This window comes from Diaporthe citri (genome assembly GCF_014595645.1).
Source record: "Diaporthe citri strain NFHF-8-4 chromosome Unknown scaffold_6, whole genome shotgun sequence".
NCBI lineage: Eukaryota > Fungi > Ascomycota > Sordariomycetes > Diaporthales > Diaporthaceae > Diaporthe > Diaporthe citri.
Genome location: NW_025064851.1, coordinates 3,900,383 through 3,916,232, shown reverse-complemented (window position 1 = coordinate 3,916,232; position 15,850 = coordinate 3,900,383). Strand labels below are relative to the sequence as shown.

General features: G+C 55.3%; 4 protein-coding genes across 4 annotated transcripts; 1 reads left to right on the top strand and 3 right to left on the bottom strand.

Annotated features, from left to right (window-relative positions):
* Positions 1 to 2,242: 2,242 nt before the first annotated feature.
* Positions 2,243 to 3,282, bottom strand: INS49_013024 (uncharacterized protein; the record flags this gene model as incomplete). Its single annotated transcript, XM_043173726.1, has 3 exons — positions 2,243 to 2,590; positions 2,664 to 2,806; positions 2,874 to 3,282. 3 exons carry the CDS (start codon positions 3,280 to 3,282, stop codon positions 2,243 to 2,245), a joined length of 900 nt encoding a protein of 299 aa, XP_043023023.1.
* Positions 3,283 to 3,819: 537 nt separating this feature from the next.
* Positions 3,820 to 6,616, top strand: INS49_013023 (uncharacterized protein; the record flags this gene model as incomplete). Its single annotated transcript, XM_043173725.1, has 3 exons — positions 3,820 to 4,259; positions 4,333 to 4,941; positions 5,014 to 6,616. The coding sequence occupies 3 exons, from the start codon at positions 3,820 to 3,822 to the stop codon at positions 6,614 to 6,616; spliced, it is 2,652 nt and encodes an 883-aa protein (XP_043023022.1).
* Positions 6,617 to 6,973: 357 nt separating this feature from the next.
* INS49_013022 (uncharacterized protein) lies at positions 6,974 to 10,121 on the bottom strand (the record flags this gene model as incomplete). Its single annotated transcript, XM_043173724.1, has 3 exons — positions 6,974 to 9,836; positions 9,918 to 9,994; positions 10,086 to 10,121. 3 exons carry the CDS (start codon positions 10,119 to 10,121, stop codon positions 6,974 to 6,976), a joined length of 2,976 nt encoding a protein of 991 aa, XP_043023021.1.
* A 1,860-nt stretch (positions 10,122 to 11,981) lies between these two features.
* On the bottom strand, positions 11,982 to 14,239 carry INS49_013021 (uncharacterized protein; the record flags this gene model as incomplete). The annotated part of the gene is made up of 5 exons (XM_043173723.1): positions 11,982 to 12,548; positions 12,603 to 12,692; positions 12,748 to 12,950; positions 13,527 to 13,540; positions 13,746 to 14,239. 5 exons carry the CDS (start codon positions 14,237 to 14,239, stop codon positions 11,982 to 11,984), a joined length of 1,368 nt encoding a protein of 455 aa, XP_043023020.1.
* Between the last annotated feature and the right edge of the window lie 1,611 nt (positions 14,240 to 15,850).

Here is a 15,850-nt window from a genome sequence, read left to right as displayed (position 1 = left end):
ACCATCTCTTTGGTGAACTCTTGCGCCCCCCGGTCCAGTCCCGCACAGAAACCCCCATTTCTCGTTAGCTTGGAGAAGGGCTGTGCTGGTGGATGCGGTGAACATTCGACTTCTTTTCCTCATTTGTTCCCCTGCGGCCATCCCCGAGCGAGAATCGGGTCCAACGCGTCCTGTAGAACGGACTGATTGATAAATTGTTTGTTTGATTGTTGTGCCGTCCCACCCGCGATGCTAGTCAGTACAGGGCGGTGTCTTCGTACGCCACAGAATAACTCCAAATGAGACGGCTATCGAATGTTTCTCAGGGAGGACCGTCTTGCCGGTGGGTAGGGCAGGGTTGCACCAGATCCTTGAGCTGTGCAGCTGAGGTCGCGAGGATGGCCCTGTGCGCGCTGCCGCTTTGGAGCCTTCTGATGGTTGTCACCTGCACGTCCTCATTTCCATCCTCTGGGGATATAGAATGGCCTCGCCTCCACTAGTACTCCAAGCCGCACGATGTCACCGGTGAGTTATTTCTTTTGCAACGGCTTGCCCCCCGTCAACCAGGAGACGAATGACCTTGCACCCCACGCCATCGCTCGGTTCCAACTGCGTCGGGAAAGATTGTCGTTCAGGTTTTGAAGCAAACCAACGCTTGGCCTCGTTCGCTCTCGAGCCGAGTGTACCCTCGGCACAGATTCGTAATGTCCTCCACGACAAAGTGGCTGGGCTCATCTCCCTACAATGTGATTTCGGCCTTCATGTTGTCGATTCCCGGTTTGGCGCTGGGCTTTTCCTCGAGATTCGCTCCGCCTTGGCCCTCGCCCATCCTCCAATTCGACAAGTCCCAATACCGGGCCATCTGAAGAGGAAGGCGATGAGAAGTTGCTGCGGTGCTAACGAGCTGTGCGGTCGGGTTTGTGGCGTCTTGATTTTGCACACGATGCGTGCGGCGGCTCGATCCTGGCCAAAGACTGCGGAAATCCCGTCGACTTAGACCGACAACACTGTCAATTTCTTCAGTGTTGATATCGATCGATGTCGAAGTCGGTATTGGTCCTGTCGTCTGGTGACTGAGAAATTCGGCACGCGAACCCACTTGGGTCACATTCATTCCGGGCCATCGACCACCGCCGCGTGCTTCGGGTGACACCGAGGCCGCAGTGCCAGTTACCTTGAGTGCCTGCGATCAGGGGACGTCGGCGTCGAGCTGCGCTGACGAAGAAACACGCCCGTACACTTGTAATGAGCCGATTCATCGCTGTGGCCGTCTTCAGCTGAGTGGTTCCTAGAGACCATCGTGCGAGCTTCCAACTAGTCCGCCAACATCACGTCTGAGGTAAAGAAAACAGGCAGGCAAGACTTTGACCTGCTCTAGGCTCCCAGTCGTAGAACCATGCATGCTATGCGCGAAGTGGAGAGGTGAGAACGTTGGCCACCAGCTGGGAAACGAGACTCACAGTTCACGGGAGTGATTGAATTGTGGGTGTGAGAGGGGTGAGGGGGTCGCCTGTTATCTAACGCAGTACACCAGGTAGGCAGGGGCGACCACGCCCTTGATCTGACCGCCCATAGCGTGGACCTCAAAAATGGTCACTACCAGGGATGGGAACATGAACACCCGGGCAAGACAGTATTCCGCGAGTCCGCAGGAAAAGGTGAAGAATGATGAAATAAAGGTCGAATTGTCCAGAAAGTGAGAAGTAAGGAGCAAATTAACGAGAAAACGGTCTCGCCCTTCCGAACAGCTGCTGCTTACATATCTATTCCCATCAACAGTGGGCGGTTCGGAAGCTTCGGATGCTACGCAAAGTCCGTACATACAAACAAGGCTGAACCACTCAGACCCCCAGGATTTTTTAGGTCTCCCCACGGCCCACGCGCCCACAGACTATCAAGTCTCCGACGGCCGTCTCTGTGACCAACTGGGCGGAGACGGCCAATCCTCACTACATGATCGTTTAGTTCAGGGGGCACAGCTGGGCCCCCGGCACCTCCTAGGCTGGGTAGGATCCAAAGTCAGCAAATCCGGAGTGCTCAGTACCGAAGACCCATTCTTGCTTGCGCGGTGATACACTGGACATAATGAACACTATTCCGAGTTTCCACAGCCATAGTAAGCGAAAGGGGACAACGCTGCCCTAACCGTACTCCTGGTTTGGGTATGGATGTGTTTCATGGAGTCTATCATTTCCTTTTTGGCTGCCGATAAGCAATTAAAGTGACCTCTGTCTCGCTCATATGTTCCTGTGTAGCTGCCCCTTTACGCCGAGACCTTTGCGCTGAACTTCGCCGCCGCGGCGTCGAAGAGGCTGCTCTTCTCCTCGAGGTCTTTCAGGAGCGCGTGCTCGGGCGCCGCCTTCTTCAGGGACGCCGTCAGCTCCTCGGTGTCCTTGCCAATGATCACCTGCAGCACCAGCGTGTTGGCGATGGCCTCCGTGTTGCCCGGCTCCTTCTTCAGCGCCTGATCCAGCGCGGACTGCGCCTCTTCTGTCCTGCCCAAGTGCAGCTCTGCGACGGCCTGTGCGACGAGTGTTTGTACGGAGGAGGTGGATGGTGCTTGCGCGAGTTCTTCGAAGACGTAGAATGCTTGTTGGTACTTCTCACCGCCCTGGAAACGAAGTAGGATATAAATCAGTTCTTCTGCACACCCGTGGTTTCGTTGTAGAAATGGAAGTTCGTACCAGTCTCAGTCCGACCCAGGACTCTGCCAAATTCACCAGGATGCTGTCTTGCGCCCACCGCCTTGCGGCAGTGACCTCCTTCAGCGCCAGGTCGTTGCGGTTCTGTTGCAGGTGGATCTGTACGATCAGGGCGACTGCGTCGACTGTGATATTATACCAGCGTTAGTTCCGTGATGACCGCCACCAATTACTGCTGGCAAGAGAACTCACGGTTGCCCTGATGCCGCCCCAACAGCTGCAGCGCCTCGTCCGCCTTGCCCGCGCTCGCGAGCACGGTGCCCCCCAGGACCTGCACGATGGCATTCTCGGCAACGGCGTCCCCACCGTCGGCCAGGAGCTTCTCGATCGATGCGGCCGCGGCGTCCTCCTTGCCCAGGCTCAGCTCCGCCAGCGCCCCGACCGCGACCAGCTCGGGCTCCTTGGCGCCGGCGACCTCGCTGAGCACCTCCTTGCCCTGGCCGAGCGCGATCCGGGCGCGCAGCTGGAGGACTCGCGCCGGCAGGTGGTTCTCGGCCGAGAAGGAGGACGGGTCGAAGTCGTCGAGCACGGATTGGTATTGGTACTGGTGGAATGCGGCGTGGATGTTGATTAATTCACCTTCCGAGGAGTAGGGATCCATCTTGCCGGTGATGTTCTGATCTGTTTTGGGGGTTCTTCGCTCGTGATCAAATGTCCCTCGCAACAATTGCTTCCGAAAATGAGGGAACAGGAAAGGAATGAGTGTGGAGAAATGGGAGTATAACGGTGACGGTGGGAATTGGGAGCTTCCAAGCTGGCAGCTTCACAAGCAATGAGGCCATCTGTAGACTACCGCAGGTGCAAGGTACACGGATAAGGGCGATAGGCGATAGGCGCACAGGCCAATGTGCCAGGCACTACTGTAGTTTCCACTGCATCAGCTAATCATGGCTGAAGAATCCAAGCCTCTCACTTCACACCTGGCCAGTACACAGACAGGCTTACATGTAGGTATCTGCCGGTAGACCAGTAGCAGGCACAGGTTCATGCCCACCACGTATGCAGTAGAATCCTGCACAGCCACTGTGGAATAAGTGCATGTCAGCCCTTAAAATCCAGGAGGTCCCCTCACATGGTCCGGATTGACTTCAACCCAGAAGCACTTCCCTGAAACTCATCGTCGACCCGGGCTGCAGCTATGGCGTTCGCCCCCAGCTTCGGGTCTTTTGGTGACTTTCTCTCGGTTGCAATTCTGATCAAAGATACAATCGTGGCCCTGGACGACTGCCGCGGATCTTCACGTAAATATCAAGAATTAAGGCAAGGACTGGAGGTCCTAGGACAGACAATCTGTCACGTTGAAAAGGCCTATCACAACCCGAAACTTGTTGTATCTGATGACACTTCCACGACAGCAATACGCATCGTTTCCCGAATTCACCAATGCCTCGCTGCCTTCAACAGCCAAAAGCTACAAAAGTTTGCGACAAGCCTCTCTCATGGTGGCTCTGGCAACCCTTTCAAAGATGTGGCGAGGAAGATCCAGTTCAAATTTGACGAGAAGGACATTGAGAACTTCCAGCGAGAGATTATAGGATACAATCTGTTGCTAACAACTTTGATGGAGGTCTCCACAATGTGAGAGCATCGTTTCACGTCTCTTCTCGGGACATAGTGTGTCGCTAACCTCAGTCACTTGATCACATTGAAGGCACACTATCGAACGCAACAACGATGACACCGCGAAACAAATCTCTACTATCGCGTGTCAAAACCAGGAGCTTCGAAATGAATCCAATCGAAATTCTAGATTCTTGGTCAACTTCGGAAAGAAGGTCTTCACGAGATTGAATTTCCTCTCGCATTTAGCCACAGACATCCACAAGTCTACCACGCAGGTCCTGTCCTTGGTATTTAGCATCTCAACTGGAATGGCTGAACTCCGTTCCATGATCATGAAAATCGAGTGGCCTCTCCGTGATGAGCACTTTATTCTCGAGGACGCAACCGGCCGGCCACTTCCCATCCCACTGAAGACAGTAATATCGTGGGACATGTTCGAATACATTCTACAGGAGAATTTCAAGGGCAGGACAGGCGCTCACCGCGTTGGGCGCAGGCGATATATGCTCAGTGAGCGCGCAACCTCCATGGAGGTCGACCGAACTACAACGTGGGCAAACGCGTTCCGACCCCACCAGCGGATAGATATGAGTATCCTGTGTAAGGCACCAGCGACGGAGATAGATGTTGATAAGTCTACCACTTGCCCGTTCTGCGGCAGACAGTCGACAAGCGGAATGGACGTACAGGTGGAGTGGTATGTTTCTGTTGTCTTTGTGTCCTCATGAAAGCTTGTCAGCCCCGAACGCCCATTTCTAACCAAGTACAGCCAAAATTGCAAGATGTTCTACAGAAGGATTATCAATCTTGAAGAGGATGAAGACGATCTGATGGCCGCACCAATGCCACCTCAACCGCGGCAACCTCCACAATTTGGAAAGCCGTCCTTCGGTCCTGCACCCCCTGAAAATCTGCAGAAGAAACGTCAACGAGATCACGATTCGGAAAGTGAGAAGGAGGGTACATGCAATCAGTGCCATCGGCCGAAGCGTTCTAAGCGCCAGGGTGATAAAAAACGGAAAGCCGTTGATGAAGCCGAGTCTGAGTCTGATGAAGGTGACTACAGGGGCCTCAGCCGTATTGCCTTGGTGTCCCGCCGGAAACGAATGAAAGTGTCTAAGAAATCATTTGCTGACTTCTGGGCGACTGACATAAATGGCATGAGTTTTGCGGCCTATGCGCAGAAGTCTCCCTCAGTGCCTGGGTCTCAGGACCAGGACAGCAAGAAGTTGTTCTGCTCTACCCCGGAAAACGGTTGGAAGTGGCCTGAGAAGACTGTCGGTGGACTCTCAGGGTTCAGCCCCAGTGTTGACAATGGAGTTACACTTGGTGATCCCAGAGACACCAGCCCGAGGCAAACTGAGGAACCTGGATCCGACGAGGACGATGAAGACCCACGATACGATACTACTGGACGCTACTCGCCTACTGTGTCACCCACACGCGGACTCTCTACTGACGAGAACGACCATGACAAGCATGTCGAGGGCAACAAAACCACCTCTCCGGACCCGGGGAAGTCGAATTCGGAGCGTGGTGGCCAAGGCTATTATACCTACTCTCGAAGTTCGGACGACGGTGAAGACGAGGACGAATGTGTCGAGGTCAACGGGATCGCTTACGTGATTCCGGCGAAATCGAAATCGAAACAGCATTTTGACAAGAGGGGTCAACTCGGTGATAGATCCCGCCGCTCCACTGTCAGATTTCAACGTCACGAGATTCCGCGCTACTACGCCGACGAGCCTCGCCGGCCCCAGACCCCGAAACCGTCCACGGCACAACGTAAATCACCCGTGCTGTCTACAAGGAAGACGACAGAGGTCGATGCCAAGAAATACCGCATCCCCCCGGGCTACTCATTAAGAAACTGGGATCCTAATGAGGATCCAATTCTACTCCTTGGATCTGTCTTCGATGCCAATTCCTTGGGGAAGTGGATCTATGACTGGACTGTCTACACGCATAAGCCCACGTCGCCGATCTCAGAAATGGCTGGTGAACTTTGGCTTCTGCTTATCCAGTTGGCCGGCAAGGTCAAGCGCAGCACGGAGATGGCCCCTCGGATTCAGTCTCTTGAGGACCGAGAGATGGTCGAGGACTTTATCGAGTCCGGCGAGCGTATGATTGACAAGTTCCGTAAGCTGCTCAAGACTTGCGAGCAGCCGATGCTTAAGGCATCAAAAAAGAAGGAACAGCTGGGCCGCAACAGCGGTATAGAGTTCGTTGAGACGATCTTTGGAAGAGAGCGGGAACTTGAGAAGACGGAGCGTTTCATGCAACAGGTTCGGCTTTGGAATCTGAGGTTCGACGCAAACTGTGAGGGTGTCCTGAAGGGGCCACAGAGTGGGGCGCCCAGCAACAAGCCATAGTCCACTGCATAAATTTGACGTTCATTCAAACAAAGCCGACGAAACAGGCGGCCTTCAAGCCTTCTCTGTCTCAACAGCTGTTTAGACTCATAAAAACGTGCCCAGATGAATCGGTACATACTGGTGACACCACCGAGCTTGTACGGGGTAGGAACGTGATGAACCGTGCATAACGAGTTCATGAGGTGGGAGATTCCGAGGTACTGTATAGACGAAAATGCCTTCTACGCTGACAAGCATACAAAACATCTTGATCAGCCATGCTTGCGCTTGAAGAGTCCTAATGGATCGATCGCTAGAGAAATGACAATGCAGAGATATACATTTGCGCTTTGCCCACAGCTCACGGCTGAGGACTCACACGTCAAAGATATTTTCCACGCCTGCCCACTGCCCCTTGGCCCTCTCCTCCCAGTACCCGTCCTTGCCACCCTTGAGCCTCCAGACCTCCTCGCCATCCCCGACGGTCGCGACCTTGGTGAACCACTTGGGCTTGTGCTCGACGCCCTTGTCCTCCAGCACCTTCCTGCGGGACCTCTGGCCCTCCTCGAGCTTGACCTTCCACAATTCCGCGTCGTCCAGCTTGCCCTCCTCGGCGAGCCGCTGGTCCGGCCTGAGCCTCGTGTCCGTTGGCGGCAGCTTGCCCTTCTCGAGCGGCGTGATCTCGTTCAGGCTCGCGGCGAAGGTCGTCATGCCGTAGGTGTTGGCTGAGTTGTTCACCAGGCTCCCGACTCGCCAGATCTCTCCACCGGCAGCCTTGCCCGCTTCCACCCTCCTCAGGGAGTTCGTCCACGTACCCGCCAGTGACAGGCCGGTATGTGTACCGGCAGCGTCATATGTCTCGACTTGTACGTCCTCGCTTCGCCCGCCAAACATGCCTTTTGAGCGGAACTCAACGACGGCCTTGGCACCGGTGCCTTCGTTAATGACGTGCATGTCATTTCCGACAGGCTCCACGTACTTCTCGCCCATGACGACGTTCCTGAGGAACACCGTGGCGATGTTCCAGCTGTACCGCTCCTCGGTGCCGTCCGGCAACCTCAGCACGACGCGCACGCGGCCCTCGGTGGTGATCTCTGCAGACTTGCCCCAGAACTTCTGGGTGGGTGCAGGGCTCTGTGCGAAGGACCAGAGCGCCGAGTCGGCCTGCATCGCCAGGCGGACGGGACGGTGCGTAACCTTTTCGACAACCAGTCTTAGCCCACCGGGCACTTCGTTCTCGCCACGGACGAGCTCAAAGGTTTCACCCAGCAAGGGGTTGAAAGGTTTGCGAATGGCACGCTCCTTGCCGCGACTGCCGCTGAATTGAGACACGGCAAAGGCAGTGACGTAGAGAAGGCGCTCGTTGGGCTGAATCTGTTTTGTTGCCTGGTCGAGCAGATTCGCGTATTCTAATTGCTCGGCAACACGCTGGAGAAGCGATGTGGGCTCGTTGGCGGAGACCGGCATGCTGATTGTTGAAAGGTCCTTGCCGACGTTCTTGCGCACAAAAGCTATCAGACTGGGCGGCAAGACCTTGGCCGGAGGGATAGTCTTGCGCCGCGTAACCTGATCCGTTATAGGTAGAGGTGTGAGCGACTTCGGCTTGCCGGGGAAGCAGTCATCCTGATTTTCTGACCGACCCGCGCCGACGTCCTCGTCTCCATCAACGCTAGAAACAGACGACGCATCATGTACCTCGGCCTCGTCCACTTCTGAGGCTGGCGTCTCCTCCTCACTCTGGTGATCAATGACGAGAAGTTGCGACCGATCTCCAGCCTCTTCAGCGTCGAAGAACTCATCCGACGTGGTAGACTCCATGCTGACACGAGATGCGGCAGATTGCACTGGCGGCAACCGGCGTCGCTTGCTGTTGGACAGCAAGTTAGAGAACTCTGCCACGACGGCATCGAGATCTCCGAGTAGGGCGTTGCAGTGCTCTGCCGTTGTACTCTCATCCTGGATAGAAGGTTTCGACCGCCTCTTCTCTTCTTTGGCCGTCCCGTTAGGAGCGACCGCCGTTGCGGCACTGTTCGGGCTCGGTACCGCCAAGGCTGAAGAAACAGAAGGTTGCATGCCCGGCGTTATCGAGGCACTAGATTTCCTCTTCCAGAATGGCTTCCTCTCTGGCATAGGCGTAAAGTAGTCACCCTCTTCCGCTACAGTCGGGGTCCCAGGAGAGAGATGGGACGACGGTGGCCGAGGGCCGTGTGTGTGCTTCTGAGCAGCCATATCCTTAACGAGCCGTCGGAGCGCATCGCGTGACCCAACGACACGACTGACCAAGGCCTCTACCTGCTGCCATTCACGGTCTTCCTCCTCCTGGTTGTTCGGGGCGGCGAGCAGGGAGCGTCGTGTTACCTGTCTCTTAACCGGCTCAGGCTCCAGGAACGATGGATCTAAGCCCCGGGCGATCCGGCTCGACTTTTCCAGTGCTTTCGCCCATTCTGTGAAGTCCCGATCATTGGAGGCCCTGAGATGCCAGATTTCTGCGCCAGAGTCAATGCTAATCTCCCGCCTCGTCTCATCTGCGGCAATAGCTGCCAGGCTAAGTGGAATGGCTCCTCTGAGCGCTGAAGAGTTCCGAGTGTGGTAGTAGGAAAGCGTGCAGGTCGCATAGTCGAGGGAAAAGAATCTTCTCGCGTAGCCCTGGCCCTTCTTGCGCCTCCTCTTCAGTAGAGCACCGGTGTGATAATTTCCAGAGGTCATCGACATGCCGGCCTCGCTTCGCGCGTTGGAGGTGGCCCGGCCCCTTGTCTTCTGGCTATGAAGACTGTCCACCGACTCGCCCGCGCTAGGCCTCAGGCTCGGACTTGGGCCCCCCTTGTTTCCCAGGCTCGTCCTGCTGGCGCTCGCACTGTTACCAGCCTGCAGGTTGGGCAAGTTACGCGCAGTCTGCGGAGGGGCACCGGTGGGGTACGTCAGAAGCACAAATGTGGCGGTCTTGGAGGTTTGTTTCGAGAAGGTATTGTCGAAAATGAGGCCATACATGCCACCGTGATCGTGGTACACGTCCCAGGTGCCCGTGGATACCTTGTCGGCCTCGCATTTCCCATGCCAGTGGACGACCTTGAACCCCTTCTTTATCAACTGTTCCTGGGCGTTGCTCGAGTCCTTCTTTGCGAAGACGCCTTTCTTGCCGCTCTCGGATGTGCCATCTAGGGCGTCGGTCGCTTCTTCGGACTGGTTGACGGTAAGGTCGGTGGTGCCGCTGCCGGGATGCTTGACGATCCCGAAGTTGCTGCAGTTCAAAAGGGATTAATCAGTATTGTGTTGTTGAGCCAGGAGCACAAGCAAGAACCGGAACCCAGGGCAGACTCACATGGACTTTTTGTGCGGTTGGACACTCCATGAAATTGTGTGGCCCTCGTCTACTTTGACCCATCGGACAATGTACGACTATGGCAGGCACTCAAGCGTCAGCCTCGTGTTCTCGGAGCCGCGAGGCAGCACCTGGAAGAACCCGCGTTTCTTCAGACGCATTACCCACCTTGGAGTGAATCTCGAGCTGCTCGATACCGGCCATATTTGCTGGTGGTGGTCTTGGTCGGGGAAAAGGCAATTGAGGTGTGCTCAGATGCGGCCGCGCTCCATGGGACGAGTTACACAAGCCACGGCTGGAGGATGCAGAGGCGATATGGTGGGCGGCCCAGCTCGAGTGGTGGCCCCCCTTTTTTGGTGGTCGGGATGTTCGGTAAGCGGGACAGCAAGTCGAGGTTTTGCAAGAGGTGACGACGATCCGGGACGCGGATGCTGGCGCAGACAAGTAGCAGGCGAGATGAAACGAGAGAAGAGTTAATAAGTGGCCCTGTCGGTCGCAGGCTGACGACGTAGTGCAGTCCGCGCAGGCCAGGCTTTGTATGTCACCTCCTGAGTGCCTACGTAGCCAAGTTAATATTGGGGGTTGGTTGGTTGGTTGCAAGCAGGGAAGGGATGCCTGTTGGGGCTGTTTGTTGACGGCGGACCACGTAACCGTTTAAAACCCGCGCGGGTGGCATCGTTGCTTAGCTCCCGCGCCCCCCCCCCCCCCCCCTTATTCTTTTAGCTAGGCAGCCTTTCCCTTTTCTGTCCTCTGCCCAGCGTCGCGGTACACCACTGCAGCCCCGTGGTCAGATTGCAACGGATTGCACCGCTCGCTAGAATCTGCCGTTTTCGATCTGACAGCTCGCAGAGTCCCAGCCCTCCTGGAGCTAACGCACCAGCCCAGCAAGGAGGCCAGCCAGTAGGCCAGCCATTCGGGTAGGGCTTATTTACACGCCCCTCACAGCTCACTGCCAATCCTCATTCTTGCACTCTGACTGTCCCATCCATCCATCTCGGTTACCTCACTAGACCTTGTCCAACACATCTGGTTCATTTCTTGCACAAGAATGCTCATGCCCTATCTGACCTCAGCTTTGGAAGCCTGCCCGGAAGGCTCACTAATCCTCCCGTACATCTGCCTGTCCGTGTTGGTTCGTGGGTCGAGTCGAACTCTCTGTCCCGTCCCACACCCCACCCACCACTTTCATCCACCCCACGCACGTCATAAGTAATCCCCGGCTGTGCGGCTCTTATGGCTGCAGCCTGCATGCATGCACGCAGCCTCAACCTTCCTACGCCTCTCTGCGCCTTGGGACGCCTCATCCGGCCTTACCGAACCAGGCATGACAATACAGCGGGTTATTCCATCTCGTCAGCCAAACGAACGGGCGCAATGACCGTCAACGGTGAGAACAGCTCCTCGCCCGCGGGCACCGCTGAGGCCGAGGTTGGCGATTTGAGGGTCCAGCCAGAAGACCCTATCCATGCAACTCGTCTCGTGTCGACAGAACGTGACTGCGAACCCAGTGTATCCGAGATCAAACGACCTCGGGAGAACTTCAAAGAATGATAGAGCTAGCCGGTGGGACGGCTACGGCTGAGAAATGCCTTCCGTCGGGCTGTTGAAGGGGCCGACTGCCGGTTCTTCTTGAGAGCGAGGTAGCGAGCCAGCAACACCGACCGACATACCATGTATCGCAAGCCGCTTGATTCAAACATTTAGTACACATACTGTGCTCAGGACACAAGGTAGATGTGGTTTTCCCGCCGTCGCCTAGTCAACAGCTACCTGCCCATCCACTTGGATGACTGTTCCCCGTCCAAAGTGTGACAAAAAGCTGTCTCCAGCGAACAGCAGGGTCGTTCTGTTCTCACAATATGACATTATGGAGCTACGTATGAGTTCCGAGCCTTCCGATTTCCATGTCCCAGAGTCTGAAAGTGCACATGGTGAACATGCACAACCAACTTAGCAGTAGTCTAGTTTAGGGCTGTGTATCTGTGCTCAACCCCAACGCCTGTCCATGCTCACGTACATCTCACTAACATCTGGTGATAAATCTTTGCACATCTACCAGCACATTCAGTGCGCAAACTTAAAGTCGAGCCTCTTGTTCCCCTGGTCCTTTGTAAAGTCCAAGTACTCCTTTCGCTCCGCCTCGCTCATAGAATCCCAGCGCCGTGCCTTCCACCTGTTCCTCAGCACGTAATAGCACTTGGTAAAAAGGAACAGCCCGATCGCCAGCAAATTGATGCCGATCAGAACGCCATTTCCCCGATGATACAATGGCTTGTCGTCCTCCCTATAAATATTGGACGAGGAGATAGACCCGACCTGCTTCATCATGCTGAAGACGGACGCGCTAATAGCCCTGGTGCGCACCGAGCCAGAGTTCTTGCTCGTCCAGCCCACGACGATGGCCTGGCAATATGGGAAGCTGAGCAGCACCGTAACGAGGGCGTAGGTGCCCCATGCGTCGACCATGGTACCCGGCCAGAAACGAAGGGCCAGCAGGCAAGGTAGGCTCCAGATGCCTTGGACCATGGAAACAAAGGCGCGCTCGTCGACGTGCTCGCTCACCCAGGTTATTGCCAGCAGGGTCAGGATTCCAATAGCCGTGCTCGGAATTACGAGCAGGTTTGTGATGAACTAGAGAATGTCAGCCATGGGCTCGTGCAAATGACGACGGCAGGGTAATCTCACGGGATCAAAGCCAAGCTCACGAAGCGTCAGGGTGAGGTAATGCTCTGGCGGGTTCGTGGGAATGAATATAACTGTGGCCATCGCGTAAAGCTACACATGCCAGTCAGCTCGTGTGTTGAGGGGCGACCGAGAGGACTGGACGTACAGGCCATAAATCATAGTCCGTTACTGCCTGCCAGAGCCGTCTGGGCGTAATCGGCATTCGGTTGTGCATATCGCCCTTCGATGGATCGTCCCGGAGCACCCTATTCACCACTATGCGCTCCTCTCGGTCGGTGAACCAGCCGTGCGGGCGAAACCAAGTCCTTGTTTGGACGGCTGAAGCTGGCATGAGGAAGAATGACGCGACTAGAACTTCGTCAGCGAATTCTCCGCGTTTCTTCAGTAGTACAATTGGGGGTGTGGGAACTGCTGTAGCATCTCGTGCAAGATATAGAAACATCTCGACGTGAAGAATCCCATGTGCGAAGATGATGCAAGATCACTTACTGCCAACGCTCAAAGTGACTAAGCCTTCAATCAAGAACAACCACCTCCTTGAGTACCTGTTAATCACCTGCTACGGAGCCTAAAGCATTGCATTCTGGGACATTCCACAACATAAAAGACGGGGAGCCGTAAAAGGAAAAGAGTGTGCTTACCACCCTGCTAATCCTTTTATGCCGTCCATATGGAGCAAAGCGAACGCGAGCAGCGAAGTAGCGATCCCGGTGAGACTGTTTGCTGTCCAAAAGAAGCCAAGTCGCATCGGTAGTTCTCGGCTCGTATAGAAGTATGAGAGCCAGAGAACAAGGTCACTTAGCAACATGTTAAAAAAAAAAAAAACTTGAGACATCGACTCGAAGCCTGAGGTGAAGGCCCTCCAAGATGATTCCAATAGAAGACCCAATTGGCTATGCAATAAGGAAGGTCAGTAATACTTACGGGATGAAACCGCCCTGTTCACATTAATTAGTTGGCATCCCACACACAAATATATCAGAAGTAACCGTACCTCAAAAATACCCAGCAATGCCCTTGTGGCATAAAAACCATTTCTTCCCGTCAAACCAGCCTGAGTACAAGTAATGGCCGACCTGCACAATTTGTAAGCCGCGATACCTATACCATTCCGCAATATCTTATGCGCAAATGGCGACGCACCACAGGACCATTTGGACCGGAATCCACCTATCGGGGCCGAACTTTTTCGATACAAGCTGGGACGGCACCTCAGAAAGAAGGAATGAGATGTAGTAAATGGTGCGGCCGTAGTTGTACTCGTTGGTGGACAGGCCAAGCTGGTCCAGCATATTGCCCGATACAGCCTGACCCAGGTTATCGCGGTCCACCTGTAACGCGAAGCACATGATGCACGCCCACGTGCAGACGTGCCAGTCCAGCCTCCTAACAAGGCCCCTCTCCTCCTTCCTCGACCACTCCAGCTCCGGGTCGAAGGCGTGCCGGCATTCGTACTGCGCCTTCTCGTAGACCGCCCGGTAGTGCTCCGCGACCGCAGGGTCCGCGAACGGGTTGGCGGCGAGGGTGCCGTCATCGTCGGCTGCCCGGGTCGCGTCTGGGGCGTCCCCGAGTTTGCACGGCGCTTTGGTGTCCCCTTCCGGCTGGCCGGGGGCCTCCGTCACTCGTTGTGCGGCCATCGTGGAGGTGACGGCCTGATAGTTGGGTTGAGGACCCGGCCCGCCGGAGAGGAGAGGAGTGTCCATGCTGGGCTATATAAACCAAAAACCACAGCGAGAACCCCACACCGTCTTGGAGAAACCGGTCGAGATGCAGGTGCGGGAGAGGAGTAATGGAACCTTGGTATGCAGGAGTAGACTGGTGTCAGCAAAACAAAGACCTATGGAGAGGACCACTCCACACACCGCTCCTGCAACCTATCACTATATAGCTACCTACACCCTTTGGTTGGCGACCGCAAGTGCTGTGGCCAGTTGAAGGCAACCGCGCTTCTCGTGGGGGACTATGACTATCTAAGGGCCATTATACCCGCATATACTTTCGCCTAAGCATGTCGTGTAAATGCTAGTCATACACCGCGCCGTGACAAGTTACATTTGCGGTGACAGGCATTGATGACTGTGTGTAATTAATGCTCATGCGGCATTGTAGATTAGACTTCACAATTATGTGGAATCTATTTTGATCGCCGGTGCATAGAATACGGCCTAATGAACGTTTTTGTAAGAGTGCGACCCATGACTATGCGAGCTGAGACGATCAAGTAAGACCAAGTCCGTCGTGACCAACCCACCTCGATCAGCGAGGTTGCATTGGTGATACAGCCTTGTGGCAGCTGAACCGTTTATGAGAGCGAGCTACGGCCGGCCAAGACAGGCCATAGGCCCATTGCAGACCCTGGGTACTCTAGACCAGCTTCTGCCACACCCCCCAACCTCAAAGTGTCCTGTGGTAGACAGCCGCTGGGGATACGTCGCCGGTCGCCAAATCAACGCGCGCCGGTCACTGATACCACCGACAAAAAAAGCAAAGAAACTTCCCCCTGTGCCCGAGTCGCAGCCCGCCAGTCCGATGCATCCCACGCGTGGCGAGCGAGTCAGCGGACCCATCGGGGCCGCCCGCATGCGCCGAACGCGCCGGTGCCGAAGCCAGACCAGGTTGGGGGTGGTTGCTTCCCTCCGCGGTCACATGGGATGTACCCAGGATGAGGAAGAGGGAGGTCGGGCGACAAATCCATGACAAACAAGTAACATTGGACTGCAAGCGCGGCGGACGCGGAGTCGGCCTATGCGTTGGCATTACGTATCCGCGCTGTGTGTGCCTGGAGGGTATTCTTCGCGCCGAGTTCGACCCGCACCGTAGGGGCTGCGGAGATGTGCTCATCGCCTCGAAGCTTGAACGGTGGGCAGATCTTGGAATAGTCGACGTGCTGAGGCGTGAGTTGACAGGTCGCATTTCTATCAAATGGACAAGCTTTGCCAAGTTGCCTTGTACGAAGGCTTGGTCGCCATATGCCATCCACACGTCTTGGAAATGAATGCATGTGGCGTAACATCGTCCTGGGCTCCAGTAACGCCGCCCACCCAGTCCAGATTTCTCGGACTATGTGACGGCATCTGGAGTAACTCTTGAAAGAGATGGCAATTGCGCACAAGTAGGTACGAAGTCAAATTCATCATGAGTAATTCCCTACGCATTTTCTCTCTGGGCCATGACATGTACTGTAGACCATCCAGTCTGACCGAAACACCATGCTCGAACAAACAGGATAACCACTGCCTCTATCCAGC